The 18405-nt window shown below is 37.3% G+C and overlaps 3 protein-coding genes across 3 annotated transcripts in view; 2 read left to right on the top strand and 1 right to left on the bottom strand.

Moving 5' to 3' along the window:
- LOC125242560 (transcription factor SPT20 homolog) overlaps positions 1-6675 on the top strand; it is a 42978-nt gene extending 36303 nt beyond the window's left edge. Inside the window, exon 2 of the mRNA XM_048151326.1 lies at positions 3757-6675. Within this exon, the coding sequence (XP_048007283.1) occupies positions 3757-5490 (1734 nt within the window). The 3' untranslated portion in view covers positions 5491-6675. The remainder of the gene's footprint in view (positions 1-3756) is intronic.
- A 3303-nt stretch (positions 6676-9978) lies between these two features.
- On the top strand, positions 9979-12933 carry LOC125242563 (coiled-coil domain-containing protein 12). The gene is made up of 3 exons (XM_048151331.1): positions 9979-10296; positions 10558-10678; positions 11358-12933. Exons 1-3 carry the CDS (start codon positions 10148-10150, stop codon positions 11565-11567), a joined length of 480 nt encoding a protein of 159 aa, XP_048007288.1. The 5' UTR covers positions 9979-10147; the 3' UTR covers positions 11568-12933.
- A 1344-nt stretch (positions 12934-14277) lies between these two features.
- Positions 14278-18405, bottom strand: part of LOC125242562 (putative carbonic anhydrase 3) — a 69936-nt gene continuing 65808 nt past the window's right edge. The window contains exons 6-7 of the mRNA XM_048151330.1: positions 15496-15723; positions 14278-14673 (exon numbers count right to left, since the gene is read on the bottom strand). Of these exons, the coding sequence (XP_048007287.1) occupies positions 14419-14673; positions 15496-15723 (483 nt within the window). The 3' untranslated portion in view covers positions 14278-14418. The remainder of the gene's footprint in view (positions 14674-15495; positions 15724-18405) is intronic.

The following is an 18405-nucleotide window of genomic DNA, read 5'->3' as shown; positions in this document are numbered from 1 at the left end:
CCTCGGCTAACCCCGTGTCTTGCGTGGGCGACGGTCGCGCGACCGTCGCGCGACCGTCGCCGTCGCGTCTCATACTTCCATATCGATAAGGTTTGATTTCGTATGCGTCGCATCGCCGTCGCGCGACCATCGCGCGACCGTCGCCCACGCAAGCCACGGCGTAAGACGGCAGGTTAGATATACAAACTTAGATCTCACAAGGACACCGTTAGGTTTTATTACTTCGTAGTATTAAACCTGTATTTTATCGTCTAATGTTATTCAGCTGCAACAAGTATGTCAAGAGTCTACTGCATCCACATACTCACATACGTAAATAACTAAATTATTGGTGTACGCCTTAGGGCATAAGTTACATGACACCGTCATCTTATACACGCCTCCAGACAATGCCCTCCGCCCTCGTCATTATGTAAACATTTTAATTGCGCCGAAGGTCGAATGTAACGATGTCACCGGGTCATTGGTTGGTTTCTAATTAAATATGTAAAATTAAATCTTGTCAACCAAATTACCTTCAAAAGCTATGAATTTAAACTTAATTAAAGTTAGTACATATTGTGATGGCAATGATCGTGTTTTTTTTTTTTCCGAAATATCTATCTGCTTGTTTTTTTTAGACAATCATATTTCATAACTTAGATCAAGATAATCGTGAATCATAGGTGCAATTGCTACTGCGCATACTGTTACATAAGGAGTAGGGTAGTACTATCGGTGTCGGTTATGTGCATATGAATCCCAAGAGTACAGTACAGTAATTACTTGTACAGTTCTGGGATGAATATAGTACTTATTTCAAAGTTGACATCTATTAACTATTAATTAGTCGTAGCTCTTGTCAGTTTCCCCTATTGAAGGTCTGTTTATGTCGCTAATTGAGACTGAAAGATTTGCGCTCTAGGTCGAAGAAAGTATTTGCAAACTGCGAAGAATGAAAGTTTATATTCATGAACCTTCTTCCTACTCTTCCAAGGGTGAGGAGCAAATGGGGATATTCTACATTTTTTTGAAAGGTTATGAAATTTATGACATATTTTTTGCAGGAAATGGCTAATGTAATGTCATTATTAATCTTCTGCAGCTTAAAAAGCTGCGAGAGAGTATGGAGATGGAGACATGACCCCAAGTGTTTCGTTTTAAAGAGAAGTCATACTGTCGCCTAAATGAACTGAAAATACAATAGTGGATGACGAACTAAAGGTCCGACCATTTAGAAGTAAAAAAGTGTATCCTAATTCGTTGGGCGGAGCGATTGTGACACTGGTGTATGTTAAATAATACGGCCCGCCGTGGGTGCGTCCACACATTATATCGATATTGACATTTACCGACGTATCGCGGTGAAAGCGTCGCCATCGCTTTTGCAATGGACACTTCTTCTGTGTGTTATTTGGTTACCAATTTATTTGTAAAACAAAACATAGGATTTGATATTTTAGTAAAAATGAGATACGATTGGGAAGCTTCGCACCTATCGAAATTCATGTTTAGATCTATTAAAAGGATCTTCGACAGAAGTATATGTGTCACTTGTATTGCGGCGGCCTAAAATTACCTAAGTCTGTAAATACTTATAAATAGTATGTCTGCTCGTTTGCCTCCTATCCCATAAGTAAAAAAAAGTTATATTAATGCCGATTTTCTAGCCTTGTCCACTCTGACGTAAAGCATTTTTATCAACATTATTATCAGTACATTTCACTCATTAAATGAAAGTAATTAAAAGATTAATTAACCTTAAAGAGATTCTCAATAACTACACCGATACCATAGAAGGTCCGTGATAAGTTGATAACCCCGAGATGCTTAACGCATTGTAAAAGTCCGAGCTACCAATACCATATTCCTTAGTCATTCTGACTTAGCTAAGTATCAGCTTAAGCTTCCAGTATATATATTATAAACATTGTTGGGTATTAATTCATGTTTCTCGGTAAAACTCGCAAGTTCAATTGTGATCACATGTACAGTCGACGTCAAAAGTAAGTGCTCGAGGCCTTGCTTAAAATAAGCGATCCAAGACATTTCAGTTAGCTATCGGAATAGCGACCTCAAGCAGTCAAACAATAGCCCGCTCATAAAGCACCGCAAATAACTTTCCTAACCCTTTCGCTGACGGGAAAGTATTGGCGATGCCTGACATTTCATCTCACTGATCACTATACCATTAACAGTAGACGCTTCAACACTGAATGTGCTGACTCATTTGATTTTGAGTAAAAGATCGATGAATGACCAATTAATTGTTTGACTTTTTTGTTGCTCATCGTTCAATTGATCATTATTTAACATACTGGCTCTGGATTTGCAGTTACGATAACATATTCGTGTTTTGGACATAGTAAACTGTATTTAAAAACAAGATTATTTTCTTATTGAAAATATTACTCCAAATCTTGTTTTTGGTGATATTTTGACCATCAGTCTTTTTTAGCTAGACAACTACATTTCGATTAGTTATGCAACTTATGTAATGTAAGAATCTAAGAATAAGTAAAACTAACACTTCTATACTAAATAAAACTTCACACTCGAAAAATATAAAAAAAGAAATTCCTTGCCATATCCGGAAGCCGGAGTAGGGTAATGAGGTGTAGATGCGCTCGCGTTTGCATAGACCCGCGGACCCCACGGTGAGTTTATGACAGTGACGATTCAAAAGGTCGTGGCTGTATTCCTCTAGTTTAGCGGCCACGGGGTAATGTCGACATTTTTACTACATATATAAAATTTAAAAAAAACATACAAGTATCCAAATCGAAATATATATTATAAAAGTATAACTACCATTACATGATATACCACTAAATAAATAAAGTGATTTGTCCTGTACATCAGTAAAGAAGCGTGGTATCAGATCTTTCTTAATAAGTTGTAACTTAAATAATTAAAAATATTACCTGTCTCACAAAATTGCAAGAATAGATAGGTAATAAGGCGTCTAAGGCTAAACAATTATTTTCAGTTTAAAGTAGGTTAGTCTATAAAAACTGTTCCGTTTAATACTTAATTAAGTTGTAGCTGCTGGTCACATTTAATTTAATAGGGTCATGAAATGGAGCTTAAGGACTTTAATTTGAGTTATCTGCCTCTATTATTATACTTATTCGATTTTCGCAATAGGCTGGTCCACTGAGTCAAACATTCGATTGAGTTTCACAAGCGAAAATAATACAGTCGGTAACTGCCCATGTGTGTCGCACGCGTGCCAACAATACCTCACAATTAAACCAACACCTGAAGTTGATTAATGACTCGCAACCAAAGGTAGAGAAATCTAGCATTATTAATGATGTTCAAGAGTGTCCTATAAAACCTTGAAGTTTATTAAATTAATTATTGTCCACGGATGACTTGACCCATTTACGAAATTATTACAATATCTAAAACACGACATCTGACACGGGTAACTAGTGAGATAATGGAAATTGTCATACGTTCGCATTAACGCGCAGGCAGTCTCATCAGTTGCGTAAGAGGCAAGAAAATGCCTATTGTTTCACATTACAAGAACAATGTAACCGAACACATCTAAAAACATTAAGATCGTGGAAACGTGGAAGTAGGTAGAACATAATCGCGACACGCCAACGCGAATAGATTGCCGACTTACCGACATAACTCTTTCCGATGACATACTGTCCCATAAAATATGACATTCGGTATTGTGTGTCTTATGCTCCGAAATCCCGAAATAGAAATCGAATTTAAAGTAGGTAGTTGTAACTAATTCATGTTTTTTTTTGTTTCCAGGTGCCGGCTTATTTGCTCGTTGCGCTATTTGCAATAGCCTCAGCGCAAGATCCTACAACAGACGCCATCAATGACAACATCATCGGGATAAAACCCTCGGTCCGCCTCGACCCCTACATCAGAAAAGCTTTGCTGAAAGCTCTCACCGAATTAGAAGAGAGCAATAATGTAACCACAGACGCCGATAACATTACCACGGACGAATCTACCGACGGTTCTTCTACCTCTGAATCGGAGCTGTTACAAACTGGAGATGTTACCGAGGATTCTCGAACTCAAAACCCAGAAGGAATACAAATTCATTCTTTTATAGTCAACGGACAGTCAGCATTCGCAAATAGCACGAATGTGACACCTACTTTTATAGACAACAACTTTTCAATTTTAAGCACTACAGCAGGAAACGTCGAGAATCAAGTGACCGCTACACTTCCAACCCAATCCCCACAAAATGAAATATTCCAAACAAGAGAATCAGGCTTAGGCGTGCAGCACATTAGAAGTGTACAAGAAACGTCAACCTCGCAAAATACAGTTACTAGTACCAGTACGTTATACTCTAGACCCACGACCCCGACGACAACAACGACAACGACAACTACGACAACCACAACCACCACGCCCAAGCCCACGCACAACCAGGACGGAGAAAACATTGAAGACGTCGACAAACGGGACGTCCAAGTCTTCCAAGCACCTTTAGTTGCGGCCTTTACAGTCCATCAAGATGCTCAAGGATTACCCAAGAAAGTTGTACCTATTTTCCAACAACAAAATATTGGTAACAACGTAGCGCCCCTAGCGAGCACAACACTCACTACGGGCATCCCGGCACCGCAAATTGTTCCGCAACCGACCACGAACCAAGTGGATCCAAACTTTTTCATAAACCAACAATTAGCATTACAAAAGCAGCTTGAAGAAAAACAGCGAATCCTCGAAGAACAGTTGCGTCAGTTACAAATTCAACAAAGGCAACAGGAGGAAGCACTAAGAAAGCAGCAGTTCCTTTTCAAACAGAAGCAGCAATTGCAGCAGTCACAAAGTCAGCAGCAAATTGTACTTGAACAGCAACGCATTCAAGCTATCAACCCTAGCATTAACTTCCAAGGATTGCCAAAACCTAATCCACCCAACCAGTTCTTCAATGGAAACCAGGGTCTCCGACCGCAGAGTTCGCAAGTGTCGATCCAAGCCAGCGTGCCGTTAGAGCAGGCGAACACCGTTAACGTCCAGCAGCAGTTGCCGAGCCGAGAAGCCGTAGACTTTCTTATACATTTACGTAACAACCAACCTGAACAGTTTCCGCTGCAAGACAATCATGTCCCTATTGGAATATCCAACTTTTTACAGCCTAATTTCCAGCAAGGCCGCAATTTCAATCAAATCAGGCCCGATGACCAATTTAGGCAAAAAGGAAATCGAGTATTTCGTCAGGAAAGCGGTGTAGGAAACTTTGGCTTTAATAACTTCCAGCAGCAGCAACAGTTTAATAGATTCAACTCGTTTAACTTTGCCCCTAATAACCGCTTTGTGCCGCTTACGAGGCAAAATCAGTTTAACCCAGCAGATATTGAACTGAAACAACTATTAGTTCAAACTGGTCTGAATGCCAGAAGTCCTGAAGATTTAAATATCGTATCAAAAGTTTTATCCTTAAATCACGGCGTCCCAATAAACAACAATGTGTCAAACAGGTTGCCGTTTGACAGTAGAAGGCAAGTGAGAGCGTAACTTGAATTTATCATAATAAGACAGCGTTATTATTTCTCGTATGCGCTTAGCCTTGAACTGCGCATGAAATAGTTCATCTGGTCAATGACTTTGTGAGGTGCTAGTAATTTTGAAGATCTTTGTTTTGTTTGAGAGGCTGCTTCGAATATTGTTATTCGATTTACGTTATGTTAGTTCCATGACAACAAAGGTGTTATATTTAACAAAACTGTCCCTCTATATCCTACATAGCCAACGATTGGTTTATTGGATGAAGCATGCATTCTAAATATATTTGAATCCAAAGCACCTTGGTTGTTTATCAACCCGAAATGTATAACATAATTTTAATAGCTTTAAATAAAATGATAGTGCCCGTGCTTGACATACGTACCTATACTTACTTGCGACTACCAGAATCCGGACTTCCCTGCCTATTCTTTACATAGATTCACCAAAGAAGATCTGAACAAATGTCCACGCTGCAAACCTGATCTATAGGATCTTTACCATTTTAATAGTCCTAAATAGTCGACTAATAGTTTTTGTAACAACCATAAAAATTGCTACAGTCTTTGATTCATATACCTACTCAATTATGACGTAAATCTAGTTTGTAGAAACAACTATTTATTGTATTTTATAGTATTTGCGAACTGCCATAAGTAGTACTTATCTACAGTTGTTACATTTAGTATTAGCTTGAGAAAACTGTATAATTAGATAGGTATCTATTGTGTAGTCAATGTGGTAATCGAATAAATATACTTTTCACTTAGATATATATTAAAAATATACATATTTTATCCAGTTTAATCAAGCTAATTGTGAAAACAACTGTAAAACATTATCTTTTAACTGTTAATTAGAAATAAATAAATATATGGCCACTAAGTAATTCATGAGTAGGTAGGTATATAAGATTCTATGATATAATGAGTCTATGATATAAGATTCTATAGAATGTTAGTACATAGCATGAATTAACTACACTGTCCGAAGGTATCATGTAGGTACCTTTTCTTTTCTACATAATATGTACTTATGTCATAAAACATAATACTTATGCGGTTTATATTTGATTTTTTTTTTGTTATGCAATGAATAATAATAAACCTACCTACTCCTAGTGGTCATAAAAACAAATAAAATAATATACCTATCATTAATGTTCTGAATTGTTTATTGTATCTATAGATTTAAGATTGTAAATAAATATATAAGTAAAATTCTTACTTTTATTGCCTGCCTAAAAGTTTCTTACCGTACCTATACCAAATTTAACCAGCTTTATTGTCTGACAAGTATATTCGGTAAGGGATAGTCAAATGAAAGGGTTAGCAGTTTTTGGTATTCGTTTTAAAAACGATCTCAAAGAGAAACCCCTAGAAATGAGAGTCGAGTAAAGTGTTTTCTGATCTGTGGTCTGTGAGCGAGAAAGCGATATGCCAGACAGTCGCATCCTGTACGCGTATTTACTAGTAATATAAGACCCTCTTGCTCTGGTGACACTTGTAAGAATAGCGATTGTCTTCATCAATTTTACTCTCATACACGTTAAACTTTCGTGAGACATATTCAAATAATTAATTAAAATACGGTTGTACTCACGTTATCACGTCACTTTACGGCTCTGTGACCCGCAGTACGTGCAAGGCGAGCTGCAGCATGTACCTAAGGCAGGTGTTAGGGAAGAATGGGTACAATTGGAGACAGAGTCAGCGGGCGGCAAGTGCGAGCACGTTACGGCGAACACATACGGTCGAGAGAGCGCCTGCTTTCTTGCCTTTCATTAAAGGGGTTACGGATACCATTGGACGCCTATTACGCCGAAGGTTTAGCATTAGGACAATTTTCCGCCCCCACACAAAGGTTAGGCAGGTGCTGCGCTCTCCAAAAGATAAGGACCCACTGGGTAGCCCGGGGGTATACGAGATACGTATCCTTTCGCTTACTCGTTTTTCAATTCCACACTCGGCGTTAAAATACAACTTTGCCCCCTTGTATAACAAATAACTATTATTGACATGACGAAAGGACCAGTTGAGAACATCTTTAATTTTGACGATGGAAGTAAAAGTCTGTTTTTGTAACGCATAGAACGATTTTTAGTTACATCTTCCCATTTAGTATATAATTCGGGGTAGTTCCTAACGAATTTGCACATTTCTAGTATATAAATAGAAGGAAGATTTAGAATATTATGTTCTCTAAAGTAGGGTTTGCAGCTGTTCATTTCTTGATCATTAACTAAAATTCGGGTAAGTTTTTTTTTGAAGAATAAATAGGTTCGTAGCGTCCGTACTATTTCCCCTCCCTCTCCCTCCTAAGACTACTCCAGGATCGAGGTAATCCATGCTTCATTAAACATTCACAAAAATGTAAATAAACTGTTCTCCTGTATGAAAGACATGCCGTATTTCCAAAATACATATTCAGTTCAGTACTAGTAGATAGTCAATAATTGGGATAGATTTGGAAACGACGGATCGGCCTAGAGGTCATGCCTATAGCTCGGCCATTTGATGAAATTTGAAACCTTTTCTTGTCCAATACAACATTTTCAGAAATGAAGGCAAATAATGCTTGGCCTTATTTCATAATATATAGTATGCTAGAATTTAATTTAAAATTACTGTAATTAACTTATGGGCCCTTGGCCTGAAATAAACGTATATTCTATTCTATTCTATTTTAAACCTTTTTATCGCACTCATTCAACTACTTGTTGTCTAAATAATATAGATACCTAAATAATAATGACATATGTCATAGACGGTTAACCAAATCATGGCACTAAAAAAAGGCGTCAGAAAAATGTAGGGCTCACCCACCAGCCAATTTTATTGTCTTCATAAAATGCGTAACCTTCCCAAAATCTTCACTTAAAAATTGATAGAAAATGTAGAGACGAAGGATTGATTCCCATGGTAAATTTATTTCATAAAATTATTAGGTGCCAAAATTTGGTTGACCATCTACAGTTGAGTAGTTATTTAGGTAAGTAGACTGAAACTATAACAATGAATGATGACCCTTCATGAGGTACACTTACCTTAATATCTTGTCCAGATCTTCATCACCCGTTCAGTTTGTTGGCCTACGACACGGTTTTATTTTAGGTACTTAAAACAAAGAATAATTATAGTGCACCTGATTAATGAAATTCCTACATATAATATAACTATTTCAAATCTACACAACTGAAAATACTTCTCGACACTAGCGTTTTTTTTTTCATTCATCAAAGACAACAAAAAGGTTTGTTGGTAAAAGAAGGTTTGTACGTATTTTTGTAGGAAACTGACTCAAACTGACAGCCTTTCATTATGGTACCAAACCAATCCCGAAATAAAGTTAGCGTTTCTAGTTCTATGTATCTTGGCTTTCTGAGCTTAATAATACTTTCTATGCCATAATCACACGAAACACACCGATCAGATTATTTTACAATATTATAAATTATAAGTCGAACTGAAAAGTATGCAGTTGCAGTGGCAACGATTCATCTCTTCTCGAACTTCTCGTTCTCAACTTTTTTTTATTTCCCGCCTTTTCTACCAACAAGGATTCCATACATTCTGTTCATGATCACGACAACACATAGATTTATAATTATTAAACTAGATTGTTTAGTTAGGTCAAAAAGTGTGTCCACATGAGAGGTCATTGTTTGGGCTGGTGTCCCTCTCGCACTTACTGACAATGTCATCATTATTCAGTGACGTCATCACTGTCATACATTGGGGATACCAGTCAATTTTCAAAGTTACTACCAAATCTACTAATACCCATTTGAACATATTTTTTAATTATACAAATCTTTGATTTATTGGCATCAAAATAATTACATTATAATTATTTTCCAATTTTTTGAAATATATCGAAACCCTAGTTAGAATATAACACTAAAATAATATAAGAAGTTATAAAATCAGGTAATATACAGATAAAAATAATACCACTATGGGAACCTCATTAACACTGGCAACACGTGCGAGAGGGACACCAGCCCAAACAATGCCCTCTCATGTGGACCGTTTTCGCTAGTCTGATACGATCGACTTTCTGTTTCAGTAATAAGGTTCAATTTCGTATGGCAAAAAATGTGATTGAGCTGTCCCCTGTAAAGGTCTTTGCGACAACAGTACTGAGTACCGCCATCTATTATAATGAGAATGAACTAATCCATTCCCCACTTTTATTATCTCTGCTAGTCACTAGGTGTCACTATGTGTCTTTGCGGTAATGCAATTTTATTGTTTTTTTGTGGACAGTTATAAACTCTGCTTTTTATGTACTTAATACAAAATATTTACAGAGAGTGGTGCAACTCGGGTTCAACAGTGGCTTTTCTCCATGTAATAATAATACTCTTTGGTGGCTTTTGTGCAACGTTTGTACTAGTATCACCGCGTTTTAAACATTATCTTTAATGGTTTTGCTTCTGATGTTGGTAGCAGTGAAAAAAAAAAAACAATTGAATTGACAGTTTACGTCAAACGTCAATAGTATTTATTACGGTATTTATTTTATTTTGTGCTCGTATTCTAAAATTGTATTATTTTGTTCTTGATTTATGAACAAATCAAGTTTATTTAATAATTTAAAATTGACTATAATTACTGTAAAACTCTTTTGACTATTTCATTAGTATCTATTTAATAGTTAATTAAGTATGGTTATCATGGAATTGGGGGAAAGCGTCGGTAGCTTGGAAGAGCAAGCTCTCAAAAGAAAAGAGAGACTGAAGAACTTAAAAAGGAAAAACCAAACAACAGAAAATGAGACGTCGGACTCTCCAGCTGAAAAAGTTTCGTTACCAAAGTAAGTTTTCGTCATAAAGTTAGGTTATGTTTGTAAATAGTCGCTGTGGTTATACCTATTTCTTTTGTTAGACAACATGACCTAGGTTAAAACTATCACAACACCTACGTGAAAACAATTTATTAACGAAGCGAAATCAAACATGTTTCAAATTTATTAAATTTTTTTATTTTTATTAAAATACTTGTCAACTATGCAATGTTTGCACTGACTTGTCTTTCTAGCCATGGTTGCTGAAAATATGTTAATTCTCAATTTCAGACCAAAATTTCGGAGCTACAAGCCACAAGACGAGACCCTCCAAGAGGCGAAGCTGGAGGATGCTCTACCTACAGCTGTTGAGGATGAAGTGAAGGATTTGCTAGAAGCTGGCAAAGAGAAGGTAATTGACTTGTACACTATCAGTTTTTTGGTTGGCATAATTATATTGGGGACACCTGACACAGATCAACTTAGCCCCAAACTAAGCAAAGCTTGTACTATGGGTGCTAAGCAACGATATAGATACTTAAATAGATAAATACATTCTTATATACATAGAAAATATCCATGACAGGAACAAATATCTGTGCTCATCGCAGCAGGCAGAGTCACTACCGAGTCCAGACCGGTCGTGATTGCTTTTTTTATTGTTGAATAACATTAATTCATACAATAAATAATAATATTAACATACAGAAAAGACTTCCCACAAAGCCAAAGTTTGACAGCAGTTCAGGGTCTATATGTGTTGTCCTTGTCTAATGCATGACGCAAATCGCTTTTGACTCTTTAGGATCATTTAAAATCAAGGAATATTGTTATTTGTGGTAGCGCAAAGGGATGTAAAACTTGTACTAACCCTAATATTTACTATTTAACAATGCTAACAGAACGGAGCTGGAATTACCCGATCAAGACAAGGTCAAATCACTGACTAAAATGCCAGGGACTCAAAGTCCCTTTATTATCAACCATAAAACTGCATATGTCTCATTAAATAATAGGTTTCAACATTTAATTTATTTAATAAAGAGTTAATTTTATAACTCATTTAATACCCTGTATTATTCTATTTCCAGGTAGTCCTACAAGACTTAGACATATCAAGCTTAGCACCACGAAAACCTGATTGGGACCTAAAGCGAGATGTTTCAAAGAAACTAGAAAAGCTAGAAAGGAGAACACAGAAGGCCATAGCGGAACTTATATGGGAGCGTCTCAAACAAGGGAAAGAAGACAACCTGGGAGCCATGATCACAATGACAGATAAGCCTAGTACTGATGATTAATTTGGTTGCCGTATTTAGTATGTAAGTAATATAATGGTATTTTTTTATGATAGTTTAGTTTCAGTATTCTCACACTTTTGTCCCATTTACTTGTGTAACATTTTTGAGATGGCTTCAAGTGGAAAAAGTTAAGTGAAGCGACTTCCTTACATGGCTTTCCATTATTTTGTCCATGTTATGTGGACAGTTGACGGCCATGGATTGCAAAAGCCCGCTAGAAAACAAAAGATGGGAAGGACAGCCCCTATCATTGTATGAATGGTAAAAGAGTATGGCCAATTAATTGATTTTCTACAAATGGCCATGTGCCTATTTTACGTAAAATATCCAAAACAGCTTTAAAGTGCAATGACAGCTTATCCTGTACCAGCTGGGGACTCTTGAATATGTAAGTAAAAGTATATTTAAAAAGTGCTTGTGTAGCATAATTGACATTTCAGTAGAATTTAACCGAGTTTGTGTAGAGTCCCAAATAGATATCATTTATAATTTAGGGGTAAGTCTTCACGGCAAAACGGAGCAACGAATTGACGTGATTTTTTAAGTGGTGATAGTTGAAGGGATGGAGAGTGACAGGCTATTTTTTTGTCTCTTTCTAACGCGAGCGAAGCCGCGGGCAATAGCTAGTATTTTATACATGAACAGATTAAAAATCAAAGGAAAATCATAATGCTATCTGTAACTAAATAAGCCAAAGTAGGTTTTTAAAAATAAAATACCAATGTCATGTTTTTATCACAAAAATATAATTGTGTACATATCACAGTAAATTAAATCACACTTATACATTTAATATTATCTATCCACATCTGATATTCACACACTTTCAGTCATGTATTATAATTTGGCCTACTTACATTTTATATTACTGCTAAACATTTGTTACCTAGGTTCATTATCTGAGTAATTCCCGAAAAGTTTGTACATTTGGACATTTGGTACAGTTTCCGATCTTGATTAAAAATTTGTAGGCTGATAGAGTCCATGATGCTGAGCAAGATCCACTAGGTTTCCCAAAATGTCCCAGGTAGTTTGTATGAAACCTTTCTGTTTTGTTACCAGATTTCTATACATTTTCGGTAATAAAAAATTAAAGTTTCATAAAAACTACCTGGGACATTCTGGGAAACCTAGTGGATCTTGCTCAGCATCATGGACTCCATTAGCCTTCTTCGTCTTTGCATCCCTCTATATTTGTTACCCTCTGTCACATATTTCTCCATTTACTCCGGTCTTGGGCAGTTCGGGTAACCTCTTCCCACTCCATCAGCCTACCAATTTTTATCAAAATCTGAGACGTGATCCAAAGGTACATACTTTTCGGGAATTGCTGATCTCAGATGAAACATTAAGGAAACTAAACAAGTAAACACACCTAATTAATCTTGTCAGTTAATAAATGTCCTGTATCTACAAAAATATTCTAGTAAATTATGGATTTAAGTGGTTTTTCCTCTAATAGGTACTTAAACTTAACTTTCAAATCTTTGTATTGTAACTTACTTTTTAAAAACTCATAAAAAATTATTTTATAATTACCTATTTTACCTAATTGAATAATTTTATCTTTAACTACAAGTAGAGGCTGATATTTGCATAAAAAACAATGTCATGGTATTATTTATTATATGCCGTTACTGGTTTATGGCCATTTATAAGTTGTAATAAAACAGTCAATTCCAAAATGACGTTCATAATGATTTACAACCGTATTTCTTGAATATCTCGTAAGCAAGTTATTTGCTATATTTATGTTATTTTTAAAGTAGTTGTATTAATAAATATAAATATATATATTGTTTTTTTAGTCACTCAACTCTGCATTATTGCCAAATATTACAATAAGTTACAATAAACCACACATTTTACAACAAATGTACTTAATATATTGTTTATAAGTATGAGGTCGGCTATAATGGCTGAAAAGTGTTAAAAATGACTTGTATGGAAAATCTACACATGGCATATCATTGACGGTCTTACGACTGACCAAATAACTTTTTAAGTATTTGAATTTAATGATCACTACACCTAAATTAAATAAAATTATTTTTTAAATATGACGTGTAACAAAACAGTCCTGAAAATTATTAGGTATAACAATAATTATAGCGAAACCATGAATGTGTCAATAGGAGAAAGATATTGTTCGACAGTTGAAGTAGATTGTTACGCCTGACCAGAAATATATGAGTACGCGCCATGTTGCGGAATTTCATTAGAACTATTTTTAACCCCCGACGCAAAAACGACGGGGTGTTATAAGTTTGACGTGTCTGTCTGTCTGTCTGTTTGTCTGTCTGTCTGTGTGTGTGTCTGTATGTCTGTCTGTTTGTCTGTCTGTCTGTGTGTGTGTCTGTCTGTCTATCTGTTTGTCTGTCTGTCTGTGTGTGTGTCTGTCTGTCTGTTTGTCAGTCTTGTCTGTCCGTCTGTTTGTCTGTCTGTCTGTGTGTGTGTGTCTGTCTGTGGCATCGTAGCTCCCGAACGGATAAACCGATTTCGATTTAGTTTTTTTTGTTTGAAAGCTGAGTTAGTCGGGAGTGTTCTTAGCCATGTTTCATGAAAATCGGTCCACTATGTCACGGTCGGGGGTTTTTTCAAAATTTAAATTTTTAGACCGTAATCTTCATACTATACCGAACTGTTACTGTCACCCCATACATCAGAATAACAGCGCCCTCTTGACAATTATCATATATTTCTATTTTTCCTAGTGCTAGTTGACATTGACAAGAAACGCACAAGGCTTGCTGTACAGCGCCATCTACATTTTTGAGACATCAATATTTTCCCCTCAACTTCTGCGTTAGGTCTCCTACATGGTAAAAACAAATAATTTGATGGCTACATTTTACAACACAATGATTACAGTACTAGAAAGGAACATCAAACTCAAAAACAGTTTCGCACTCCCCGCCCCGTTCCCCTTTCCCCTCCTCCTAGGCCTCGTCGTAGTGGTTTCCTCGCTAGGGTCGTCCAACTCATTGTAGCTGAAGTAGTTGTTGTCAATGTTGTAGAACACGACTCGGTCTCCGATGGGCTGGATGGGTCGGAAGTTGTGGCGGATCTTGCCGTGTGCTGATTTTAGCTCGCGGAACAGCTCTATCTGAAAACGATAATAATGCAATTTTAAGTTAATATTTGATGCATATAAAAACGGAGATAGTATGCGTTTAGAGCAAGATGCTGTACGCGTAGGCGTGCGTAGGTATGTCAGCGATACCCTTTATAACTACGTGAAGGTACAGATCATCCCCCTTCCCTTATCTGCTCAAGTGCTAGATTACATAGGCTGCTCGAAGTCTATCTAAATGACAATTTCAGAACAAGACGTAGTCAGTGAGCCTCTATGCGTGAAGTACCGCCGAAGGTTGTAAGGAAGAATGTTCAAGAACGAGATGTGTGGTTGATAACTCCAGTGGTGTGTGGTTCCTTACCTGGTCGCTAGCCTTACAGGCTGTTCAAAGTCCAACCAAGTGGCAACTTCAGAGCAAGGCGGCGTAGTCAACGAGCCTCTATACGTGAAGTACCGCCGCAGGTCTTAGAGAAGAATGTTGAGGAACGAGAAGGGGTGGCTCATGAGTTTCTTATCTGCTCATGAGCTAGTCTCACAGGCTGTTCAAAGTCCAACCAAGTGACAACTTCAGAGCAAGGCGGCGTAGTCAGTGAGCCGCTATACGTGAAGTACCGCCGCAGGTCGTAGGGAAGAATGTTGAGTAACGAGAAGGGGTTGCTCATGACGACGGTGGCGCATTGTTTCTTACCTGCTCATGAGCTAGCCTTGCAGGCTGCTCAAAATCGAGCCCAGTGACGACCTCAGAGCAAGGCGGTGACTACAACGAGCCTGTATACGTGAAGTACCGTCGCAGGTCGTAGGGAATATTGAGGAACGAAAAGGGTTTGCGGACAGTAGAGTGGGGTCCGTTACCTGCTCATGAGCTAGCCTTACAGGCTGCTCGAAGTCCAGCCAAGTGACGACCTCAGAGCAAGGCGGCGTAGTCAACGATCCCCTATACGTGAAGTATCGCCTGAGGTCGTAGGGTAGAATGTTGAGGAACGAGAAGGGGTTGCTCATGACGACGGTAGCGTGGGGTTCCGTGACGTTCGCCAGCGCAGATGTTATGTCGTCGTAGGCCGGGTGCTGGTGGCGGTCGAGCTGGAATTATTCGAGAGGTGAGTTTTTGTGAAATTTTGAAATTATGTCAAAGTAGCTACCTCGTGTGTTCATATGTTTTGAGACGAGAAAAAAACTGAAACAATTTATTGTAATATGTCAAACATAGGACTATCGATATACAATAGGTAAATAATTAATAAATAAAAAAATTTACTCGAAATGACCGCCTCGTTTTTGTGTGCATCAGAATGACTGACCAAAGTGGCAGATCGATGTTGGAGTACCATCAGCATTTACTACATATTTGCTACTATTTACTACCTATATTGACCATATTTGCTACCTAAGTTAAAAAAAAGATTTTCCAAAAATAATGTGGGCAGTCATTCTGACGTCAGGATGACTGCCCAAACTGAGTATGTCGGGGTTGGACCCCCTAATTTGCAACAATGTATATACTATGATTTACTACCTATTTGCTACCTACACATATATTTTTTTCAAATTTTTTAGGTAAAAAATAACGACTTTATGAGCAAAGTATTATTTTTAGAGATTTCTTCCATAAAGTGGGCAGTCATTCTGACGTCAGGATGACTGCCCAAACTGAGTATGTCGAGGTTGGACCCCCTAATTTGCAACAATGAATGTACTATGATTTACTACCTATTTGCTACCTGCACATATATTTTTTTCGGATTTTTTAGGCCAAGATTAACGGTTTTATAAGCAAAATAGTTTTTTTGTAGAAATGTGTTTCATAAAGTGGGCAGTCATTCATACTTCAAGTTGGACCCCTAATTTGCAACATTCTATATCCTATGATTTACTACCCATTTGCCTACTTACATAATATATGTATGTTTTCAGATTTTTTTAAATATGAAAAATTTAATAAAATGAAATAAATATAGGCCCGAAGGCCCCATTTGCCTACCTACATAATATTATATGTATGTTTTAAATCGTTTTTTTATACAGGCCTTTAAGCGGGCTGTCAATAGCGGCACGCACCTTTTCTATGGGGATTCGTTTCGATTCTCTAACTAGCGTGCGTTTTAGGGACTGAAGGTTCGGATGTATTTTTCAGCATGCTCTTAGCTCCAACTCTGTCCACAAAGCATAATCCAACGGGTTTAAATCGGGGCTTGACGAAGGCCATTCGTCAGTCCTAATAAAGCTGGGTAAATTGTCTTTTAGCCACTTCTGGGTAGATTTCGCTTTATGAAACGGGGCAGAATCTTGTTGGAAAATCCAGTCTTTTCCAGTGAATAAGGTGCTAGGTAAGGATTTTACAACTTTTTCTAGTATGTCATTCTGATAATTTTGTGAGTAACACCTCCATACGAAACGGCCCACCATACCATGACGCTAGCAGGGTGATGGGTACGTTGGACGTTTCGCACGTTAGCCGGGATGTCCTTCGAGCTTTTTGCATAGATTTTGTTATTTTGTCTGTTAAATTTTTCTTCAACTGTAAATATTTTTTCATCAGTGAATAATTTTTTTTAGGATCGTGTGTCCTTAGTAGCATCCGACATCGAACACGCCGCATTTTTCGAAGGCGATCATTTAAATAATGAACTTTTCTCCGACTGTAGGCCTTTACTTTAACATCATATTTAATAATTCTGTTTACCGATATACGTGAAATATTAGTTTCAAGAGCCATTTTCTTCTGTGTGCGGCACGGATTACGACGGAGTCGTTCCCTGTTCAATTTAATATTTGCTGGAGTCCTTACCCATCGCGGACGGCCGGTTCTTGGTCGATCAGCAATTGATTGGGTGTCCCTGTACCTCTTCAAGGTATAATATACAAAATTGCGACTAGCTCCAATACTTTTAATCTGATTGAAAATCTCCATAGGTTTTGCACCGGCTTCATACAACGAAATCACCGTTGACCGTAACTGTTTCTTTCCCGCCATCTCGATAAAGAATGACAAATAATCAAATAAAAGCGTGCGAGCGAGGCCGGATATCCTTTTTAAAATTAAACATACAATGAAATAAAAAAAAATGTCTCAATATTTTATAAAAAAAAGTTACTTTGCAGGCCTAGGCCTGAAAAATAATATGAAATCCCTTTACAGTCCTCTCGAGTTGTTGCGCCCAAAAAGCGATACTTCCCAGCCCATTTTAAGGAACGTAAAGACAATATTTCATTGCATGTTTGAGAAAATATCCTTTTTAAAATTAAAAGCTCGTGGCATGTTCTTATTTCAAATTCAACTTTTTAAATTCGTCTCAAAACTTATGAACACACGAGGTATAAAAGGGTTACTTGCACCACCGAAAATGAAGGGTTAACCCGTGGTCCATTTAACTCAGGGTGAGTGGGCAGTCATCTGTCAAATTCCATATAAAATGGTGGGCTAAACCTCGGGTTAACCCTCCATTTTCGTTGGTGCAAGTGTCCCTGAGTAATTGCGTGATTGTAGGTACTGTGTAGTGAGCTAGATTTTAGACTTTAGTTGAGTGCGGGTATGACTGGTATAAGACGTAAACACTCGATACGTGCATAGTTGAAAATCCTTTTTTAACAAGCGAGGTTTGAGAAGACTGTACTTTTGATGAGAATTACCTACGTTTAATAAGTGTTACATTTTACAAAGTTTACCTATGGATAGCGCTTGTAGAGATCTTACTTATTTTTCTATGATACGGGCTTGCGAAACGTTTCCAAAAGGCTTAACTAGTTATAGCCTTTTTGTTCATG

This window comes from Leguminivora glycinivorella, chromosome 3 (assembly GCF_023078275.1).
Source record: "Leguminivora glycinivorella isolate SPB_JAAS2020 chromosome 3, LegGlyc_1.1, whole genome shotgun sequence".
Lineage (NCBI taxonomy): Eukaryota > Metazoa > Arthropoda > Insecta > Lepidoptera > Tortricidae > Leguminivora > Leguminivora glycinivorella.
Note: the sequence above shows the minus strand (reverse complement) of the source record. Positions and strands in the feature narration are given on the sequence as shown.

What these genes read in the sequence shown, in the direction of transcription:
- LOC125242563 (XM_048151331.1), top strand. Translation starts at nt 10,148, where the DNA reads ATGGTTATCATGGAATTGGGGGAAAGCGTCGGTAGCTTGGAAGAGCAA. An exon ending in GAAAAAGTTTCGTTACCAAA is followed by an intron (nt 10,297 to 10,557) that starts GTAAGTTTTCGT and finishes TCTCAATTTCAG; the next exon opens with ACCAAAATTTCGGAGCTACA. An exon ending in TAGAAGCTGGCAAAGAGAAG is followed by an intron (nt 10,679 to 11,357) that starts GTAATTGACTTG and finishes TTCTATTTCCAG; the next exon opens with GTAGTCCTACAAGACTTAGA.